Source organism: Diorhabda carinulata, chromosome 1, assembly GCF_026250575.1.
Source record: "Diorhabda carinulata isolate Delta chromosome 1, icDioCari1.1, whole genome shotgun sequence".
NCBI classification, from domain to species: Eukaryota; Metazoa; Arthropoda; class Insecta; order Coleoptera; family Chrysomelidae; genus Diorhabda; species Diorhabda carinulata.
The window spans coordinates 35,878,645-35,902,927 of NC_079460.1; the positions used below are offsets into that span (position 1 = coordinate 35,878,645).

The 24,283-nt window shown below is 31.2% G+C and overlaps 1 protein-coding gene across 14 annotated transcripts in view; it reads left to right on the forward strand.

The window, feature by feature from the left end:
* Positions 1–24,283, forward strand: part of LOC130901333 (calmodulin-binding transcription activator 2-like) — a 488,194-nt gene that overhangs the window by 238,885 nt on the left and 225,026 nt on the right. Inside the window, exon 2 of one of the 14 annotated variants that reach the window (XM_057812731.1) lies at positions 11,698–12,002. The exons of 10 other annotated variants lie outside the window; for them this stretch is intronic. In XM_057812731.1, coding sequence (XP_057668714.1) covers positions 11,969–12,002 — 34 coding nt within the window. In that variant the 5' untranslated portion in view covers positions 11,698–11,968. Of the gene's footprint in view, positions 1–11,647; positions 12,003–24,283 lie in introns of all 14 variants that reach the window. 3 more of the 14 variants (XM_057812720.1, XM_057812710.1, XM_057812741.1) reach the window with 3 other exon arrangements.

Here is a 24,283-nt window from a genome sequence, read left to right on the forward strand (position 1 = left end):
CGATAATACATACAACATGTTCCTATAAAAATAAAATACTAAAATAGAGAATTTTACGTATAATATAAATATATGGACTTAATCTATTCTAAATGAAATTAGTGGCTACATCATTTGTCAAAAATAATTATATATAATTAGATAGCGTCATATATTCTTAAGAAATCCATAAAACATGATTTGAGTCATTTTTCTTATTAATTTTTTGCATATAATGTACACAATACACACAAAACGGAAAGTCCATTTTGAATACAATGATTTTATTTTTTGAACATTATGAGGAATTCATATTACAAGTATATTACAAGAAACACTCAAACGTAACCTAAACAGCCATCACTCGACTGCAACAACTTTTTGTGATTTTTCTAAGGCTTTCGATTGTGTTAATCATAATATTTTAATCAACAAATTGCAGTACAACAGTTTCAGGGGAACAGCTCTCGCATGGTTTAAGTCATACCTTACCAACAGAAGTAAGAGTTGATAAAACGATGTCATCTTGCAAGCCAATAGAATGTGGAGTACCCCAAAGCTGAGTACTAGGCCCTTCATAGGACCATATCTAGTGACCTAATCACCCTTAAATAATGGTGCGATTCTTATCTTCTCTTGGCTTCTAAAACCAAAGTTTTATCATATAAAAATACATTGCAGCCTTTTTTATTAAATAACACCACCATTAATGTCGTTGAATCTGTAAAATTTTTAGGGCTTGTTATGGACAATTCCTTGCAATGGGAGTTACAAATTACAGCTTTATCTAAAAAATGAAGATCCTTCTGTTTTGCGCTGAGATGAGTTTCCAAGGAACTTATCCACCTCCTTAACAGTCTATTGAGTCGCGTCTTCGATATGTTCTTCCCTTCTGGGGTACGTGTGGTGCGACTCAATTTAAGCGAATCTTCAAACTTCAAAAGAGAGCTGTTAGATATTTACTCGGACTAAACAGCAGGGCTCACTGCAGAAACTTCTTTAAAAGATTAAACATTCTGTCTCTTTCTTCCTTATTCATCTTTCAATCTGATCGCCTAATTCGTAAGCACGCTTCTCCAATTTCAGAAAGATCGTTGCACGGCTATCCACTTAGGAACGCGGAGCACGACTTACTCCACATTCATAATTAGTTAAGGGCTCAAATTTTACAATGCAAAAAATTGCACAATTATTTGCCAATTGAAATAAAATCGATATCATCTTTTCCTGCATATTTATTGGAAAGTGCCTGTAAACGACTTCTATTCTAATAATAATATTTAATTGCGGACATGCTGCATACTGGTTTAATTTTGCTATGGACTTATTTACTAATTATTATCTATTACTTTTACCTATAATTTTGTTACTCATTGTGGTTTTATTCTATATGACGTAATTTTATGTTATTTGTTTTATCTTTATTTAGTTATTTTCATGTTTGTTTTTTAGTTGTTACAATCTTTTGTTTACAAATTGTAACAATTTTTTGACAATAAAGCATTTCTCTTTCTCTCTCTCTCTCTCTAGAAGTCAATTTTAATAGTAATAATAGTAATTAGTTATTAGGTTGCTATTAAAGGGTGCTAGTACATTTGGGCGTGTTTAATGAATTTTTAATTTATTATCTTAATCACATTTTTTGAATAATAGGTTAAATATTGATCTTGAGCATTAATTAAAAAAATACCAGCACCAAATAGTGGCCAAGCAACATACAATATGCACAAATAAGGATACTGCTCTCAATTTATGTTTTTTTCGACAAGATTGACTGTACTAATTAAATCAATTTTTTGAGAACGAGTCATAGGCAAAAAATTGATTAATACGATACTGCTGTTTTTTTCTTCTAATTTAAGAAATTCATTAACTGATTCGCCTCTTTTAATATAACTTGAACCCAGGATGTTTCTTGGTTGAATATTAATGTCAACAATTCTCCTATTGATTCAGTTGAGAAATTTTTTTTAGATATCAACTTGTTAAATGGCAACTTCCATCTGATTCCTGTTTCAAGTATAAATCTTGATCTTCCCTATGGGCCTGTAGTGCGAAGATTCAGCTGAATTTTTCCTAATAACTTATCTTCTACATACGTTGATTCCAAGTCATCCATAACAACTTTGTACCTCATTTAAATTGTTCTGGGATATTAAGCCGCATTACAAATTGTTGCAGAAGTGAAAATTAATTCAACCATGTCGTACTCTTTATCGAATTTTATATTCTAAATAATATCTAATATATTTTTTCAATAAATCTTCACCAAATAGTAAACTTTCTTACAATATCATGGGTAACAAGAAGATGAAAAACTGGGGTCTATCCAGCGTAAAACAAGTAATGTACAAATATCTTAGGGAAAATAAACAAGAACTATGAAACAAAAGGAGAAAGTGAAAGCTCAAACAACAAAAGCATCATTAATATCACATTATTCGAGAGATATACTTTGGAAAAGTAAATATACAAGCAAAGAAATAATTTATGAATTTATAACAAAGGTTATGACGTATGCGATAATAGATAAAGCGATCCCAATAACAAAACGAAATGCGAATACTTGGATTAATTACAATTTGTATCTTATACTACCAGAAAGTGGAGAAACAGAAGAGAACCATGTGGAGAGAATACCAAATAACAGGTTAAAGGACCATATGGACAATCACCTATAAGATGATAACATCTCAATTATTCCTACAGAACATTTAAGGAAATAAAAATTAGTTCTAACGTACGACTTATATTTTGTATGAATTGGTTCATTCACAATTTCATATAGAGCTGTTCATAAAATTTGCATTGATAAGGCTCCTGCCTATTGCTTAATGTATACATTTTATTTTGTTGACCATTGTCACTATGGGTACCCTTGTATATTGGTTTGAAAATACTTAACTGAATACACCATTTCAGAATTTTGAATTGATTCTAGAATTTTTATTTAGAATAAATAACTGCCCAGCTCTAAATACTGAATATCAGGTGTGATCATTTTACTTTAACATACCGCTCTTTTCCTAACGTTGAATTCTCAACTGCAAGCATTTGTGGAAGTCTATTATGGTGTTTGTCGTGATCTTCCGAATGTTAAAAATTATGTTAAAACGTTTTCCTTATTTTTAATTTTCTGGAGCTAGAGGTCGAACAATCTGAGTGGCACGGATATGGGACTTTTAGCGACCAAAAACTTGCGAATCGAGAATGATTCATGACATGGTCTAGAAAAAAACCATGATCAATTGTTTAGGTCTTTTTTATCGCGAACGTCCCATTTCCTTCTTCATTTTCCGTAGTTGTCACATTTGGAACACATTCTCAAAATCGTAGCAAACTATGACCTTGATTTTCGACTTAAATAAGGATCTTTTGATGTCAGGTATGTCACAGTTTTCATTATTAACTCTACTCATTGTCCTTATTTGACTAATTTCCACCTATAAATCGTTATTACCACCTGTAAATAACGTTCAGAGTTAAAACTTTATCCTCATATCATATCGTGAGTTTATTTAGTACTTTAGTACTTTATGTTGATACGGTATTCAAGACATATGTCATGGAAAAAACATTATATACAATCCCACTAAAATATAGTATAGCTATATAATTAAATAAATGATTAGAACGGGTTTAAACTAGTGCAATGTAAATAATTGTATAGTATAGTTGTATTTCTAATGTTAGTTCTAATTTCTACTTAAGTTTTTTGGTAAAATATTACTTCGTACTTTTTAGAAACGAAGTTATAAAATCCAAATTTCTATTAGCTTCGAAATACACCCTTAGTAATTAGGGAAAATGCTCTAGAATCAATAACTTGTCGCACAGTTATTAAGTGATAGCATACAAATTTCTTTCAACTAAAAACCTAAACGTACCCAATCAATCATTGTTTGTTGAAATATGTCCAAAGTTTCGAGAGCAGTTTACAAAGAACAATGCTATAACGAAGTAAAAGTTCTACTCGTAGCTATTATGAAAATTCTATTTCATCCAAAACTTTAGCTTTTTATGTAATAAAAATTTATTAGTGCTAATTATGATATTGACAGAAACAGAGTTTCTTGTTAGTTTTCTAGTTGCAAATCTCAGAGCGTTGTATCAAGGCTGTTGATTTTCCAATAAATTTGTGATTGACCAGTTATTCTATATTTAAGATTTTCTCATCAGTTTATCTCTATTGTATCATGATTGGGAAATATTCAAATTTGTGCTATTTTTGAATAAAATCTTTTTTTATTGACTCATACTTAGTTTTTGCATAAATTTCAATAGTAGTGAAGGTATGTAGTGATCAAATATGTAAATTACGCAGAATTCGATAATAATCTGCGAAATCAATATCTATCAATTTATTATCAGACATCAGAAAAAGTCTAGAACAAAGTTTTCATAGCATTAGCAAATATTAATAAGATAGATTCTTTTTCTTAGAACGTTTTCTTGCACACTTTAAAGAATTGATGTATAAATCCTCCACTTTATGGGAGATGTTGAGAACCACATTGAACGTAAATAATGAAGTAAATATACCGCTTTCTTCAAAAAGGAATCCAAAACATTTATTCTAGAATTAAGAATAAAGTTAATTACAGATCTTGTAAAAAATGTTAAATAAATAACAATATATTACATTATAACATTACACTAGAATCAATATCAAAAAATTCAATCACTGTATCCGACACAAATAAGATTAAATTTATAACGTATTCAGGTTAGTACTAGATTTTGTTATTTCCCATCAAAACAATCCAATCTCGGTACAAATTATTTGATTTCATTTCTTGAAAACAATCGTCATTTGACATATTTAACAAATCTTTCTTTGTCTGAACATACATCATGATACCACCGTTAACTTGACATTTCACGCGAGTGTTAGTTTGTCCCTAATAGTCAAATCTGCAAATAAATTGAATTTGATTTTTAGCTTTCCCTAATAGGTTCTAACAAATTTATTCCAGATTCCAAATTTCAATTATTGAAAAATAAGTACTCGAAATCAAAGTTATGCCAGTACTGTTGTTACATACTAGAAATCTCTATTTTTCTTCTTATTTCCAAACTATCAAAAATTCCACCACTTGCATCGTTTTTATTTAATTTATATTACAGTATCATGACAACATATATCATACACTAACAATATTTTATTCGAGCGAAACAGTTAATATTGAGGAAACTTCGAGTATATTTCCAAATTCAATATAATGACATTCAGATATAAAATAAACTAAGCATAGTATTCAGTATTTTCAAAAATTTTAAGAGAAAAATTGCGCTAATTTGAAATTTTGCTAGATTTCCCGAAATACGGTAGATATGACAATGACAGATCATCCAATACCCATTATTCACTACTATACTCTTCAAACTATCGCCAGTATGTCTTGTTTCTCTTAAGAAAGTTGAATTTGGGAAGATATTGATGAGAGTTTTCAATGAAATTTAATAAATTAGCTGGAGCTATTTGTATTTAACAAGTTATTCATTACAAGCCACTGAAGCACAAAATAAAAAATGTTAATGCTATAACTCAAATAACGTCAAAACAGCGGTGACAAATGTGCTGTATTTTTGGAGCTTAAGAGATCTCTAAACATTATCTTGAAATCTAACCAATATATAAGTTGATTCATTAAGAATGTCCATTGAACCTCTGAACAACTCAAAATAATGTTTTGAAGTATTCTAAATGATAAAATAATTGAGCAAATAATGATTGATACAAATATTGCTAGTTATATTGATTTGAATCGAGAGATATATCCTCTAGTAATTTGTGTAAATGTAATTTAAATTGGTTGATAGTTCTAAAAGACCTATCAAATAAACACATTAAAGTTAACTCACGCTGAAAATTTCCTCTTTAATCAGAATTCTGTGAAAGATCAGTTTCTGGGTTAATATTTTGTTTATCTAACAAAAATTGGATAAATTGTTTATGTATAGGTGAATCTGAAGATAATGAATTCTTAAAAGAAGTATTATGAATTCAATTTTCTAAAAACAGACTGGCTTATCCTTATTACTAGATTTAAATCTGCCAGCAACATGAAGTAAAATTGTATCTTTTGTGGATCCGTGTTAAATTTAAGGACGATAAATTGTTGTCTTAGTTTAGATTAATGTATAATTGTGAATATCTTCGAGCCGCAACTTTTCCGCTTCAATTAAATCATAAATCATATCGCACATCCCAAGAAAGGGAAAATCATTAGGCCAGACATCATTTGATAAATATCAATAACATGAAACGAAGTAAAATTGTAATATTTGGTACAGCTCTGATATTGGACATTTTCAATGAATCTCCTTATATAACAGGAACAAGGCATATGTTGGAAAAAATAAGATCGGTGAGATTATATTCGATAAATGATTTATTTCATACAAACTACGATATATTATGTCGTGAAAATGTTTAAATCATTTTTTATTTATTATTACGTTTTCCACAGCTAGTGATTTCTATTAACGCGAAATAGATTCATTCGACGAAACTTAAATTAACCGTTGTGTTTCTCTAAACGCTTAATAATTTTCGAAAATGAATTATTCCTGCACGGTAACAAATACTACTATTTGGATATGCGTACTCGCCTCAGTTCCTACAAATATTTATACACAGAGTCCCAGCATTGCTGTTTGTATTATTAAATAAATTGTGTATTTTGCGTAAATTGAAAATAAACAATATCATCTGGTGCGTCGCCATCCTAGAATAAAGAATACGTGTAGTGGAAAACGCTTTGATATTCTAACGATTTCTGCTTAATTTAATATTATGGTTATGGAATTGAAAATTTCTAATTGGTTTGGAATTGAAATACAATTGAAATGTTTGTTCCCATGAATTGTACAGAGCATCATTAGATCTACAAAATGTACTTTTGTAATTATAACTATCTTTCTTTCGTCCGTGCTTTTATAATGTTTTTTCTTGTACATTTTCCAATTCATATTAAACTTAAGATATTTAATATATTCATAGATACATTCTTGCTAAAGAAATTCTTTCTTCTTTCTTTCTTCATCAAGAAATTTAGCTGCATATACGTGGTTGTGACCACGCTCCAAGAATTAACTGCACCAGAGTTTGTGGTACCAATTTGAAAGTGTCCTGGCCACAGTGAAACATCAAGGCAAGTTTCTTAGAGAAAGTTTGACGAGCAATATGTGGACGTACGTCACGTCACTGAAAAAGGTCCTGAGGACGCTATTGAAATGGCAGTAAACTGCTTTGTAGGATATTATCGGCACAACGATATTTCGTACACATGTCTATACTTCTAGGGCCATCATGTGCGCTAAAAAGGATATTACTCCATTATGCATTCCCGTAGTGTTGATGTCTGCGAATTATTAATGATGGTGGTTTGAAGTCCAATGAAGTACTAATGGGTATATCGAGAAAAAAAAAAGGAAAAATTGGTTTTGTCCACATGATCAAAGAGGAAACAATGATATTGTTACCATAGCCCGCTCTAAGTGTAGTCGTGATTTACGCACAGAGTGGTAGACTCGGAAGCTCATTACTTTCCACACCAACTAAAAACTCCGCCTCTTCTTTTATCAACACCAACCTGGAACTGTTTAACACATTAGTTCGGGTAAGAAATGTAAGAAACCAGATCCCATTGGTTCCATTATCTTAACATCTTCATTAAAATAGTGTCTGCTGACAGATTGCTGACCCCAATCCCTATCTCTTCACCGTCGATTGTTCAGAGTAGAAAAACGTGTGAAGCGCATCATCCTGCACTCCATCACAGTAGGGGCATTTGGACGAATCCTTCTGTTCGGCTTACTATCGTTCAAGACCACTGAATATATAATATAATGAGTTTTCTCTGTGAGAGGAAAATGAAGTGAAATTCATAATATCAATTTTTCAGCGGTTTTTAATTAACAGTTGTAAAACCTAGCCACCCTAATCTTATAAATATCAGTACTAGCAAAATACTTTTGTGTACCCACTCACTCACCCAGAAATCGCATTTGAGTACCTACTTCTCGGGCTATAATTTGTAAGCTAGGTTCAGACATTGCACTGCTTATGTTTTTCGTTAAGAATCTTTTTTCTAAATTAAAGACCTGATAGTAACGGGTCTCGTAACTTCTAACTCAAGCAAATATCAATTGAGATATTACAGTTAGCGACAGACAAAGAAAGTGATTATATGAAAAAAAAATAAGTATTAAGAATAAAATTTCACAAATCTATTTATTAAATAATATTGATTCAGCAATACGAATTTGTAACACTAGCAAAAGTATCATACATTCATAGTTAATTACCTAATACAAACTAAACGGTATCGACAGAAGTTTGTGAAATATAACTTAAAAAACAACATTAACTACATTATCATATCCAAACCTTTAAATTCAGTTCTCTTTCAAAAAAAAAAAAAAATAGAACCATATATCAAGCAAACGAACTGTTTACTAAGCAACTTCATTTATTTAGCGTTGTCGTAGGCTGCAAAACAAAAGCAATCTCAGAAACAAAAGTTATAATGCCAACTTCACGAATCACGAATTTTATCACAGTGATAAAGTACGAAGTAACCAGAATAAGATATGTTAGGTCTGCCTCTTTCTGTTTTATTAACAATGCCCTACAGTCGAATCAATTTCATTAGAATTTCTTTGTTTTGTATTTTTTCATCATACATATCTTTTCCTTTCAAATGGTAGAACGGAATGGAATTTTCTTTAAATCACGAAAATTCAAAACAATTTAACTTCTACAAAAATTAATGGACCTCATCTATTCTTTTCGACACATATATAACAGAGGCAGAGGAAATGTCGATGATAAAGTACGATGGACCTCACATGTTTATGAACCTGAAGAACTGGTCATGATTCCTTTAAGAAAATATGTTCCTCAACTTTAGAATTAGTTGAATAACAAATAGAATCAACTAGCTTTAATCGAAAAATAAAACTGCAATCTGATATACATGTTTTGATTGTCCTGAATACGAGAAAAATCTATCTTGACCGTTTGGGGGCGAAAACTACCACTAAACTTTTTAATCACTTTTTGTGATCAGAGGGTTAATTTTTACTAAAAAATAATTATGTCAAATCAAAGAGTGTGAAAGAAATAATAGTTTTGATTTTGATTTCGTACGTTTTCGCGTGAAAGCCAAATTTCACGCGTCTTTTTCGCGATAAACAGCGTTTTTAGTCTGTTTCACATAATAATGAATTTATCGTTTTTAACATATCATGAAAATATTTATATTAGGAATTGTTGAAACTGTCAATTACCCTATTGTTTGTTCTAAATTTTTGTATTTACACTGGAATAAACGATTCTTAGGCACAATATTCGTAAATTAGTATTTGCTTTGTAACTAGGTAAAAAACATTCAGTAATATTTGTTCATTGGTATGGTATAACATCGCAGTTAACTAATTTTCATTTCACTAATGAGATATATTGGGTCGCTCATAAAGTACGAATGATAATAAATTTCGAAATTAATCGGTCCCGTGTATATGGAGCTCGTAATCTTTTTCTCAAAAATATCCAATAATGTCAAAACAACGAATGTTTTCCCTCTAACGTAAAATCTGACTTAAAATTTTCAACGTTTATGTACCTAAAAATTTTAATTATGAAGTATCAAAGTTGACAATAAAAATACTTCGAAGCCACTTTATGTCAAAGCAAGTATTTATTAAATCATTTTTATATAAGTCCCTTTGATGTTTCACCTTGTGAAAAAACACTCAAATTTCGAGTAACGCAAAATAAACTGTGTTGTCGAATTTCAGGCAGAAAATTTATTCACGAACAAATATAAATATCATCTACTTCAGTTTTATTAGAGTGATATTTAATCAGAAACGCATTTATTTTGTGATTAATAAAATGATCATCGTTTATTTAGGCTCAGAGTAATTAGTGTCGATTCTCTCTGAAAAGATTAAAGATACATTAATGGATTGCGTTTATACAGTTAATTTAAACGTATTAGTATTGACTTATTACTTAATATTTACTGAACCCACCAATAATTGGGTATAAGCATAAAAAATCTAATATATATATATATATATATATATATATAAAAAAAAAATGGAAACGTTAGAATTTATCTTTCTTTTAGAAACTATCAAAAAAACTAATTTTAAAACAGAAAAGACCTAAAATGAAGAACATTTAGATGCATTAATATATTTATTCATATGAATTGTAAAGAAGTCTTTGCCGGCTATATTATGAGCCGTTTTTTATTGGGAATGTGGCAAGGAAACACCAAAGTGGATTATTAATATATTTTCCGAGCTTTCGAATACTTATGTATTTATCGTCTGGGAAATAATTAATTGGCATTTGTACGTCGTGGCTTTAATTTGTATAAATTCTTGTAAAAATTTTAAATTCATAGGTTTCAAATTTCAATATTCAAATTGACGTCGATAGAAATATTGATTAACCAGAATCAATATTTCAATTAATCAATATTCCAATCAACGTCATTTTGAATATTTGTTCAACTTACATCACAAATCTCAATTAATTATATATTAAAAAAATTTAAAAGTTAGTCTACTTTGGTGTTTCATTACCAAATTCCCAATAAGAAAACCCTTATATATATGCATCTAAATATTCTTGATTTTAGGTTTATAATAATCAAATTAATTATCAATTATTGATGTACACCATACTTATCAATTGAAAATTATCCACTTCAATTACGTTTTTCACGACTAATACATTTTATTGCTGACACAGCTACAAACTTACTACAGGAAATTTATAAGAAAAAAATGGAAATGGGATACTTATACTATCACAATTTTGAATGAGGCGTTTCTATTTTTTACAAACAAACAAAGAAAAATCGTTGAAAACTACATTTTATACCAAACACCGTATAAAATAATTTATGCTAAGAAAAAAATTCAGCATGACATCGAATCGATCAAGACTATCACTACAAACAAGCTTCTCCTAGAAGAAAATTTTATAAGATAATTTGGAGATAATCAAACACAATTGAAATCATTTGACAGTAAGAGGAATAATGATTTTCAATACAAGAAAGAAAAATGAAATTGAAACAAAACTATTTTTAATTTCAACTGCTATATAATAGAATTAGCCATGAGTAGGTATATCTACCAAATGTAGAAACGAATATAAATAAAAAATTTTGTAGTTAGTTAGTTCAAATATGCAAAACATGTGTTACTAACATCATACAAAAAATCAATAGATTTATGAATATACAATGAATAATAAATGTATATATTTTGTGGCATGTTTACATTATTATCCTACACAAATATTGGTATAGTAATCGTTTCGATTTCAATACATTTTTATGCAAGATAAGTCATTATTAACAACTGCATCAATATTTTAAACACTCAGATTTTTTTTAGTAAAATGAAAGTTTTGTCTCGCTGTTTTCTTGTCTCTATTGTCACGACAATAGAGACAAAAATTAAATACACAAAAACAGTGACTCCGTCTATTGACAAGTTAGTTGCTACTCTAATAAAATATCTTCTATAATATATCTTATAATCAAAGACTATCAGGTTTTGGTTTTTAGCCATTACTGCAAATATTAGTAATAACTTTTAATCATTAGAAATTGAATTGAACTTAATTTACTGCTAGGTACATTTTGAAATTGTCTTTCATATAAAGAGAAAATATATCCAGAAAAGTTTTTTCACGGCACTAACCGAACATTGTTAAAAATAAGATAAGAATATCTATGACTGCCTAAATTAGCCAATCATCATTGTGGCACAAAAAAGAACCAACTATTTAAACAAAATGTCGACACCCTTCAAAAAGTGACGATTAGCAAACACAGTGGCGGGGTACAGACAACACCACAATGGTGGTCATGGGCACCACGTGCTCTACCATCATGGGGCTGTCCTCAGCTACCAAGGAAGGCACGTTCAGAATACTCATCACCATATCACCAACATGCCGGTACATTCTAATGTACCTTTAAATGCAAGTAAGTATTTTTTATAATTCTACTAGAAGAAAAAAATGTAATTTAATTTTAATCTCAAAAATGTGAAAGTATAATATTGTCTATTCTAATTATTAATCTATTAATTGGGATAAAGATTAATAGATTTTGTCTACAATTTAGTATCCGATAACTTGACATATATTCAAATCGTTTTAATTTTAGCTAAGAAGAATTTCTTGTATTTTCTCCTTGAAATAATATTCAGTAATACTAATCCTTAGTAACATCTGTACTATCCCAATGATTTCACTACTTTGATAATTATAGTCTAGTACTATTGGCAGCATTGAATACCTGTGACAATAATTCTTCTATCCCATGAGATCCCAGCCATTTAGTGACGCTCACCACATCGTCAGCTCCCAATTATTTGAAAGTAACTAGCAGTTTGCTTTATGAGATTGGTTATTGCCACGCAAAAAATTGAATTCATTGTAGCACGACAAAGGAGAAATTCGATTAGAACTAAAATTTAATCGCCAGAATATTCAGTGATGACAAGGTTTACAAACATTTTCTTTGCTTTTGCTGTTTGTGTCCAAAACTTTCATTCATTATTTACATAGTACATACAAGTTTTAGGTTTCATGAAAATTTTCAATTGCAATGTTCCTGTTGACATTTCTGGGAAAGTGTGACGACGACAATTATCTCAAGGATCTTAAATACCTGAAATACGTAAAGCAAATTAATTTATAATTGGAAAAGTTCATTTAAAGACAGAAATAAGTTGAGGAAATCGAATTTGCAGTTAACTTCCAATTCATTTGTAGTAATTTTGAAATAACATATAATTCTCCAGCTCGCATCTTATCTGGAATATATCCTGAAACTCAAATCGACAAAAACATTTGCCCGTTATAATTCTCAGATTTTATTGACATTTTGCAGTTGTAGACGTTATTCATCCTTATATCACCCATACATTTGTTGGATAATATTTTTTTCTTCAACATAAATTGTATTGTCAACTTCTGATGTTGTTTTCTTACTGGTAAAAATAGAACACAAAGTTTGAATGTTTCATTTTAGTGTTGGATATAATTTGAAAATAGTGAAATTACAATTCTTTCCGTGCGTCATCGAATTTATAACATAAATTATTGCATTTAACACCTATTTCCCCTTTCACACGCAACAATCCCATAAAGATTTAGAAATCATTTATTTTGAAATGAATCCTGCCATGGAGAACCTTGTTAAAATAGTTTTTATGTTAAACTAACATTTATATCAAGATCAAATGACTTGTGAAATTCTATATATTCAATATACTGTAGAATAACTCAATGTATTAGTAAGAATATAATTTTCATATTATGGTAGATGTCGAGTGAACATTTGCTCTACTGCCATTTGCCAGTTCTATATTTCGTTAATGTTTTTTATCGGTTTTATTATCACGGACATTGTTTTGTTTTTTTGTTAAATTGCTTCGATAATTGTGATCTCAAAATGTGAATCAATGAAAAGCTAGACACTCTAGAATTCTAAGCGATGAGTCCCGATACGATTAAACGAGTTATATAGTCCAGTAAGCTTTATTTTGAAGACATAAGTACTAACAGCTTCACCCTCTAGTAATTCATCAATAAATGCTTTTGCAATCACCGAATAAAAGTGAACTTATTTTTAAGCCAATGTCCTAAACACATTCTCCTTTATGGTGGATCCAAACTCTCGCGAGGCGTCTTTTAGATGCTCTTGATACGAAACATGGCGAGCGGGGCGACAAGAGTGCTAAACATCCACACTCAGAGCGCAAAGAGGCGAGCGCTACGTCCCATTCTCGCGCTCGAGTAGCCTTGTAGAGAGTGTGGATCGGGCATTGCGAAAAACAATAAAATGTTAATGTTCTTATGCTTTATATACTCTTATATGTTTGCACAAACAGAAATATATATTTAAGCATTCCTATCCAATGACGTGAGAAACAGATTTTTTGCCAAGCAACCATCCATATCAGAAGCAAAAGGTATAGTCTGTTAATTTTTTCAATATCAGGAAAATAAAATTTGACTTGAAAACAGAAAACTCTCCCTTTCAGTATTCATAGTTTGTTATAGAAATTCTCAACCCTAAGTCCTTAATTTTATTATGACTGAGGAGTTCTGTATAACTAGTCCTCTAGGACGACCTAATAAACTACTTAGGAGATCTAACCTACATTAAATGTTCTCCAATCATGTGAGAATTCAGGAAACTTGATTAAATCTGGTTCGGGTTTAAGATATTATTCAACTTCTCATATTTAGATTAGATCGCTAGTATTAGGGAATAAAATGCCAGGTAATTTTGTCCTGAAACTGTTCAGAATTCATTTCAATTTTGTGCGATAAGAAGAGATTTGGATAATTGGTGCTATATCAGAACGGTTAAAGTGATAATCATGTCGTTAATAGTGGAATAAATTAGAAAAAATTTTTTTTATCAAAACGCAAGTAGATTAATAAACTAATAAATGAAAATTTGAATAAAAATGAGAAATATCTATTATGCAAGCACATCTCAACATTGTCTTCAATGAATCTACCATAAAAATCAAATGGGCGCTTTTGACCTTTAGAAATATATCTGCAGGGTGAATTGAAAAAATATGAAACATACATTTCAATCCGGACCTGCCAATTGCACACATGAATTGGAATCATTTTAACAATTTAGCTTCCCCCGCGGTATTTATCATTTTAGAATGTTTTCTCTCTTTCAGGTGGGTTTGACATTGCAATGAAAAGTTGAACATTATGAAAGTATTTGTTACGTGTATTGAAAAATGATTTATTCGACAATTGTCTATTATATGAAAATATCAGTAAGACTCTATCATTTTTTGTATAATCTTCACAAAGATACTAATGGAAACTGCAACAGTTGTAATTATAGTACGCCTTAAAGTACTCTTCAAATTAACATTTTAGACAGTCAGTGTTTCAACCTACAACTGTGGTACTCAAACAATTTCGTTTAGACATAATAACTATTAACCAATTGTATTTTTCTATTGTATAGTACAAGAATGCCGCCATTTTTTTTTAAATCGTACAATTTTTTTTTACTTTCAATGAATGTTTCATGAGAATTGTAAATAAATTCATTTAACTACAACATTTATTATATTAAACCGGTATCAATATTACCGTCTTCTATTTTCATATAACTTCGGAATCAATTGAACAACTAATAATCTACTAACAAACCAAAATAGACTATGTTTTCATTATAGTGCCAATATAGGAACATTCTATCTGCAGGCAATATTCCTGAATGGTCTAGCAAGCTTACGGTTAATGAACGTTAAAAAACTCAAATCAATTTTGAAACCGTTGATGACTATTGTTCAATTAAATTTCATAATCTGTTATCGGCAATTCAACTGAAAAATAATTTTAATTTTAGCATGTATACACACGTGGGCGGTTTGTTTCTACACGGAAAATTACAAATTAAATTTTAATTAATATTTTGCGTTCCATGTACTCAAATTAATGGTAATTGTAGAATCATCATAAAAATCTGCTTCCGCATTTAGGTTTTAACTAGAATTATTACTAATCAATTCATGAATTGATTAGTAATTGAAACAATAATGATTAGTTTTGTCTCTTCACTAATACTATTACTACTACTGTTAATGTCCGCTGCTGTGTTACTTCTCTATTCTTCAACTTCATTTAGTCTTTTGGATCTTTCTTCTCTCTATTTGTCTGCTGTTGAAAATTTCTCATATTCGTTTACTTAATTTGCTGTTAATTGCGTTACGATAGCAACGAACAATAACTTATTAGAAGTGTAAGTGTAAACGTCTGACGTGTAAACAAGTTTTACGTCAAAAAAGTAAACCACAGAGTTACGCAATAAATTAAAAGAAAAAAGATTTCCACTGAAATTGTGAAAATCGAAAATTGGAGTATCGAGCCATCATCAAGTACCTGTATTTAAAAGGGTTAAGAGGTAAGCAGATTTACGAAGATATGCTTAATATCCTTGGTGATCAATGCCTTTCATATATGACCGTGAAAAATGTTTGAATGTTGACCAAAAGCGTGCAAGGGTAGGAGCATCGCGTTCGATCTGTGCTCGATTTGAAAACAATGTAGACTTCTTAAACCGAATTGTTACTATGGATGAGACTTGGGTACATTTTTACGATCCAGAAACAAAGCAACAATCGATGGAATGGCGCCACTTTGGTTCTCCAAGACCTAAGAAGTTTCGTGTCCAAAAATCTGCTGGATCAGTTTTTTCGGGATTGCCATGGAGTAATCATGTTTGATTTTTTTGGATGAGGGTAGAACAATAACTGGAGATTACTATTCGATTTAACTAACCACTCTACGGAAAACCCTAAAGAGAAAAGACGCGGAAAGCTATCCAAAGATATTTTGTTTTTGAAGGACAACGCCCCTGCCCACTAATCTCATATTGCTATGCAAAAAATTCGTGATTTTGGGTTTGAATTACTAGAACATCCCCCTTATTCACCAGATTTGGCTCCTTCCGACTATCATCTCTTTCCTCAACTGAAAAAAAATTTAAAAAGTCGTAATTTTTCTTCCAACGAGGAGGTAATAAAAGCTGTGAAGGTCATTCTACATTTCTTAATTTTCTTCCTCTGAGGACTCGTTTTCTTTTATTAGTGTATTTAACCTCTGTTTTATGTCTCACTGCTTTATTTTCATTCATGTTAGTCCCCTCTAAATCTCTTTTTGGTCTGTTATAACAAGTTATAACAAAAAGTGGTATGCTATACTAATCATGTCAAATTCTGCACGTCTTTATTTTTTGCTATGACAGAGCATATTCAATTTTTGTGGCGGCGACTTAGGCAACACCTAGAAATATAAAAACCGATTTATACTTTCGCGTTGTTTTATGAATGAAATTTAGCAAATCTTTCATCACAGTAATAGGAGAGTGACGGAAATGGTTTGACCTAAAATATGTAATAAACTTCATCAACCAGCAAGAATTGAAAGCATTCAAGTGCAATTATGAATGAATAATCGGTACTATGATATCCATATTATTTTTGGGCAAGTGTGACTGATTAATACTAACCTGTGTAGCTATTTTGCCAAAACACGGCAGCATAGTTTTATAAATATTAACATAGATAATCTCGACATTCAATTGCCTCATTATTCAGCCTTCTTTTTAATTGATCTGAGTTGTTTGACGAAGTTATGCAATACACATGCAGTTTCCTCTATTTTAACAACTTTTACAACTTCATGTTATGGATTATGCCCAATACGAGAAAATAGTCTAATTGTGTCATTGTCTTCTTCTAAATGCTGCTCCAATGGAATCGCGCATCTAGATATTGACCCTGGTAAAATTTATGTACATCTTATCGCCTTATAATTTCTAATAATTTTCAAATTGTGATTTTTGTAACCTATACCTTAACTTCATAAACCAAAACAGAACGTGTGACAACCGTATACATTCCCGAAATTGATGAAGTCTATTATGGTATATTTGCTTTTATGTATTTCCCCACACTTTTGCTTTAAGAGTAATAATCGTTCCTTTTATAAGATCAATATGGTCATTTTCCAAGTTGTTTTCCTTCCTCATTTCTTCCCAGCTTTCTGTGGATTATGCGCCTTAAATTTTTTAGAACATGAGAAGTAGTGCTAATTAGTCGATATGGCTCTTACACGTATCTGCTTTTGCAGACTAATCTAAATTAATTATACAATCCGAATAAATGAGATTTTTGCTAACTTTTAATTAAGAATATGTTTTTTACGGATTAAAGGAATTGTCATTCTTTACGACCACATAGCAACGCTACACGAATAATTAAATTGCTAATTTTTGCTGAGTATTAATATTCAGATTTTGATAACATAGATTTTTAACGTATGAAATTGAATTGATCTCTTTGATTCTAGAACGATACTATGTTGTAATAAGAATATTTGTATGTCTTGTTGATACATTTCTATATATACTTTGTTCGTATTGGGCATTAAGGCACTCATCACAAATTTTACTTTAGTGTTTAATTTTCAAAGGTTACGTTTAAAAATAGAAACCATAGTATTATGAATCTTTTAAATGACCCTCGTAGATGACAGCAATCGTGGCAATTATAGCCTGCCATAAATAACTCTTTCTTTTAACAGGTTAGTTTGGTTGGCTTCTTGAAACATGTTTTCTTATCTTGTAACTATTGGAGCGTTATATTTTTAACAATAGACAGGTTTGGAGTAATATAATAAACTATATAAAAAATATTAGGATAGAAACTAAAGATAAGGTGACAGGAAAATGCATTTTCGCGAATTTTTGGTACTTCAGAAGCTATAGTTTTGCTTATTACATCCAAAAAAATGATGATATTATATGTTGTCGAAGTTGTTTCCGTTGGAGGCTAAAAAAGACTAACAAATCAAACACTAGTTCATAGCGGGGAGTTATCTCTGACGAAATCATCCATCGGACTCATTGGAAAGACGAATGTCCTCAAAATTTATTTTAAACGGAATAACTGCGCTATAATATTCAGACTAAATTATTGAAACCCTAATATAACTGACTATTCTTTGAAGACGTACTACTTTTAGTAAGGTTTGAGTAGCAACCTCGCCAATATATTGACCCAAATATCTGTTGTGTAATTTCACACTTTTTACTATTCCGGCAGCAAGGTTCCAATGTTATCGTTTTAGAAACACGGGGTAAAAGGTCGCAGTGTTTTCCTACGGAGAGCTTCACAATAGCAAATCATATCCAGTGCCAAATGCTTATAGAAGAAATAGAAACTTCCGCCGTAGACGACAATTTACTTGGCTGAGTGATAAAGTTTTTTTTTGGTTCGGCATGTCAAATAGGATAGCAATCACTAAGTATGTGTTCTTTATCATTCACAACAACCAGTATTTATTTTTATCGTTAAGTACCATCGGTTGGCTCCTGGCTGGAGCCCGAATAATGGTGAAATACATTGTGCTTTAATGGTCAGAAGCCTATTGGCAGTTCTAATAGGAAAGATATGCATTTAGCATCGAATAAGTAATAATTTTTTTCGTTTGATATGTTCGTTAAGTATTGTTTGATTTGATAGACAATACAAGTTTTACATCTTAGTAAAACTCCCTAACCTAACACTAGAGGGAACATTAAAAATTTTGTGCCGTCGGTGAGAAGTAAAAACTTTAATTCTTTCCAACAAAGTATTTATGATGAAAATCGATTAGAATGCCCAAATGCTATGATACTGATGATTCTACCTTATAAACATTTTCTAGGTTTGTGGGTTAAAAAATTATACTAATTCTATTTCTAGGTTTAGTAAATGTTAGAATTTATGAAACCATGTAATTTTAATAATGCGCGTTCTTTAATGAACATTAAATGTAATCAATTAATCCAGTCCAGTTCGCTTTGGTATTCTCGTAAAAAAGGCCAAAATCGTAACTCGGCGTGTCGGTATCACTTGGTCGAAGCGCATCGACGACCAACATTAGTCGGCTCATTAAGCCAACTGAATTTGATTATTTATAGAGGCCGCCGTTGAGGTCGCTACTGGTTACCCTCTTCTGTCAACTATGCACCGCCTCCAGAGGATTACACTTCGATATCGATTGGTATTAGCTTAAATTATACCACAGACACTATCACTAAAAGTTAATGGTCCTTTGTGGCTGGATGCAATAATGTTATGAGGGTATCCTCGCCCTGGTCCGCTATTAATTGGATGTATTGTCAAGAGGATGGTTATGTGAATGTTTTAGAAAAATATATCGTGAAATAAAACCCACATACTAATCAACAACAAAGTATATGACTATAATAGAGCTCCGAATATAAAAATATTTTCGAAATGAAGTAGGTTTATTAAAAATTTCGATGCCTACTTTAAAACGAACGTTGAAAAAACGAACTAAATTAGGGAGATAGTGAAGGTCTCTGATGAAATAAAGGGTGAGGGTTTCATTTATTAAAATTTTCTTAGAACCGCTCTGGAAAGACAAGGTCAAATCTATGTTGACTCGTTCACTTCATTTGAATATTTTTGTCTTTTAATTTAAAAAATTCATATCTCTCGATAATTCCTAGCTTATTTAACTTTTCAAACCTTGTTCGCTTTTCTTCTCGTCATATAAAATTGGAAAAGCTTTATCTTTGATATAGCACTGGTTTTGTAAGAGAACCAAACCTCAGTTAGGTGAAACTTGCTACAAACTCTAAACTCTAAACAGCTTCAAAATAGTGCACAAGTATACAATTTCGAAGCAAAAGATGTGTACAGAGTACAAACACAATCAAGAAGATAATTTTAGCTTTCAGGTAACTTAATATATGTCAATATAGTGAAAAAATCAAAATGCGAGGTATTATCAAAGCTCCAATTACCGAACAAAATTATCACGTTTCCTTAACCTTTTTTATATAGAGGAGAAATTGAATATATGTACCACCTCGCAGTGTACAGAGATAGTGTGGGACTGAGGATTTCTGTTACTATCCACTGAAAAGTTCTCTGTTCACTCCATCTCCACGCTATACGGCCAACCTCGAGATGCACCTAAAATTGTATACTATGAAAAGACCAGTATTTCCTATCCTCCAGTCTTCTCCTCAATCTCCAAACATAGTTCTCTCATTAACCTCCTTAGTTTTCAGAATTCCCTCAGCCATGTTTCGTAGTATAGCATTCTAGCTCTCTCTATCTAGAAGCATCATCCTTTCTTTGTTTACTTTGTTATTTGGACTATAATTTTTCATTCTGTTCAGTTTCTCACGCTCTCCTACAGTCCGCATTTAAACAGTGTGTGCTCTACTGTATCCTCTTCCTCACGGTAGACACATATCCCGCCTATTTTGCATATATGCTCTTAAGAATACTTGCGCAGCCTTTCCATCCTGTCTCACCTCCCATACCACTCATTAATGGTCTCGCTTGTAAACCTCTTTCTATATCCAGTTCGTTCGATATCTCTCCTTTCCTTTAAGGCCTCAATGATATGCCCTAACTCTAAAACCTGATACTCCAGGATGAGACTCCAAGTGGTGATGTTCTTAACGTCTAACAATACATGTACTGACCAGTGCTTTCTTCCATCTTTTTCAAAAACCCAATTCACTAATTACCTAGACGATGTGCTTGAACATTTTTCTGTGTGTAATTTATGTGAAACTGGCAACGTATCGGTCGATTTCGCAAAACTTGAAACAGGGGATTTGGAAAAACGACAGGTGATACCCCTTGACAACAAATTGTAACTCACTAAATTTATTTGGTTATTCGTGACGAATTTTTTGTGAAACATTTTTTCTAGGAAACTGTTAAAAAATGCAGCAGGGTTAAAGAGAAAATGTATTTTACAAAGAGGCTTGTTTTTTTTTAAAAAGGGTCGATTGAACAAGTACCACGAAGAGACGAAGAAAAAGGATTTGAAATTGACAATTGGAATTATCCATCCAACGAAACTAATTGTAGAGTCTTGATGATCATCTTATCACACATTATTTTCAACAAAAGAGGTATTGACCCAGAACCACCATTCCTTTGGCCTCGCCTTATTGGCCTGACTTAGATCCTTAGAACTTTTTTCTTATCATGGTAGAACTTTGAATGTAATCGAACAGATGTCTAATCCAGTGTCTGAATTCCGTCACAATACCAATATTTCAATGTTTAGACGTTCTACGTTCTATAAGTTTTCAGATATGGCAACACTGATGTGAATATGTCAAATCTGACACTGTCATTATAAAGTTTGACATTTTTAATGGTGAACGTACTGAAAACTTGTGGTGTTTTAGTTGTTACAGATACTTGAAACAATCACCTTGATTCAAAAATGGAAATAAATAGCGAACATTTTCATGCGACGTTTTTCTATGATTTCCGACGTGATTTAAACCAACAGCAGTGTGCTGGTCAACTCGCTTTGACTTTTGGTCATAAAGCACTCCATCGAGCCACCGTGTTTTGCTGGTTATACGAATTCAATCGTGGTCACACTTCGCTACAGGATGAATTTCGTGAAGGTAGTCTTGGATTACCACAACTTTAACGATAATACAGCATGCTCATCGATATGCTAGAACAATTAATATTCGAAGCTGCATGAATAAAATATACATCCGCCATAGTTTTTATCATTTATTTTCAAAATAACAAATAATCACATACATTACGTTATGTTTAAGATTCTTTGTTGTTAAAACTATTACGCATATCAAATTTATTGATAAGTAGACGTACAAGTAGATTTTTCGTCTCTTGTAATTTTGCAAATTAAATTGTCACAATATTTATAACTAGAAATATTTCTTATTTTATTTTTAATGAAAAACTCTCATAACGTTGCGTCTCGGTAATTTGTACCGTCTGCAGTCCCTTTTCAACGGCTGTGAAAGGGAGTAAGTTGATGGTGTTAGCTGGTGGTCGATGTTGTAGCCTAACGAACCGGAATTTGTGTCGGCGAAAGAGGAAAAGTGTCCCGGGTTCTCGAGAGACACTTTCATCGATGCCTCTTGCCTCTTAGCTGTTATTAGACTACAATGGAGTTTATAAATAGAAACTCGGTTTATCGACACCACTTTTTTGAGATAATGGAGGATCGTACACTTCTCATTTTTTTAATGGATCTCGTAACTCAACAAAAAGGAAAGTATATATATATATATATATATATATATATATATATATATATAGTTTAGCAGAAAATGCAACGTACAGATTCTGCTGTGTAGAGAACGATATCTCCACCCACATTTTCGTGAAGTCTAGGATAGTATGAAATAGAAGATTAAGGTCTTCGATAGTTAGAGTCATTCTACATCTTGAACTTCCTGGGAGTGGTATTAATAGATCAGCAGTAAAACTAAGTATCCCCGGTGCAAAAAAAATAAAAGGGAAAACAATAGATCCTTTGGGTCGTTGCCATATGTGGAATAAATTCGTGTTTTGATCGGCCTGTGATGGTTATACTCATTTCTTGTGAGCTCTGTGTTTAAAATAATCATATATGAATTGATTATCATTAACAACAAATAGTGGTTTTATCATATTGCAAGAATTTTTTTTTATTTCAATAATCAATCGAGAACAGCAGTATTTGTATACTATTTGATAGTTAAAACAAGCTAACAATAAGTGTTTATTTTTTAAATTTCCTGGGACAGCTAGAACCTTCGATAATCTCCATTAGAATGCACATAATTGAGTCATTGTCTTATCATGTTGTATAGTAAGAATAAACGTTTGTCATAATTTTTTTATCAGTCTCAAATTCTTTGAGAAATTCTCGAACCTTGGATATTATATATTGCAAAAAATAAAATTCGTCCTTCAAAAACTCCATCTACTATGCTTTTTTCAATTTCAATTTCCATTCAGCATCAGATTTAATTAATTCATTCGATATACTGACAGTTCTATATTATTATTATTTTTATACGTCATAGCACTAATATATTAATATAATCTTCATGTTCTTACATTATTGATTTAATGATTAATTTTCTACATTTTCCTAAATTATACTATATTTTGATCCGCACATAAATTATTCTATTTATGTCTCAATTTAAAAAAAAAATCATCATCATATATTTTTTGCCTCCATTAATTTATTCTTGAAAACAGTCATTCGTAGTAGACAAAAAACAAGGGACATCTATATTCACTACCTTACAGAATTTGTGACACACAGCCTTTTTCCATTTAATAAAACGTGTCAGCAAACAGTGTCTCACCCGCACGAAAATTTACTATTAATCTTATACATCACATTATGCCAAAAGAGAAACGGGGGCACAAAAGAGCAAGACGGAGGTCAGTGTTCAGCTTCATTTGTCAGTTTAAACGCATTTTTCATTGCCATTTCACGAGCCGTTAATGAATAGAAGGGTTCATTTTTTTCACTTAAAACTTCCTTAAGGCAAAACCTGTTTAAAGACTGTTGAGTGAATTTAAATTTATAATGTGCCATTATTTTTAATTTTACGATACTTCCTGAATAATTAATTAACTAGATTCTCGAAAGCTGCGACGAGTAAGCTACTTTTTGTTTGAAAATATTTTGTTAAAGCCGTTTGAATAACGCGGTCGGATGTGCATGTCCATTTTCTTTTATTAATATTAAAGAACCTTCCTAAACTTGGCAATGTTGGTCAACCCTAATTAGCTTAAACAATTTTAATATAAATTGTTATATAACAATATTGAAATGACAAGGTCGCTACTTTCCTATGGAAGATTACTATTGCTAGGAATTTTAATACCTCAACTTTTT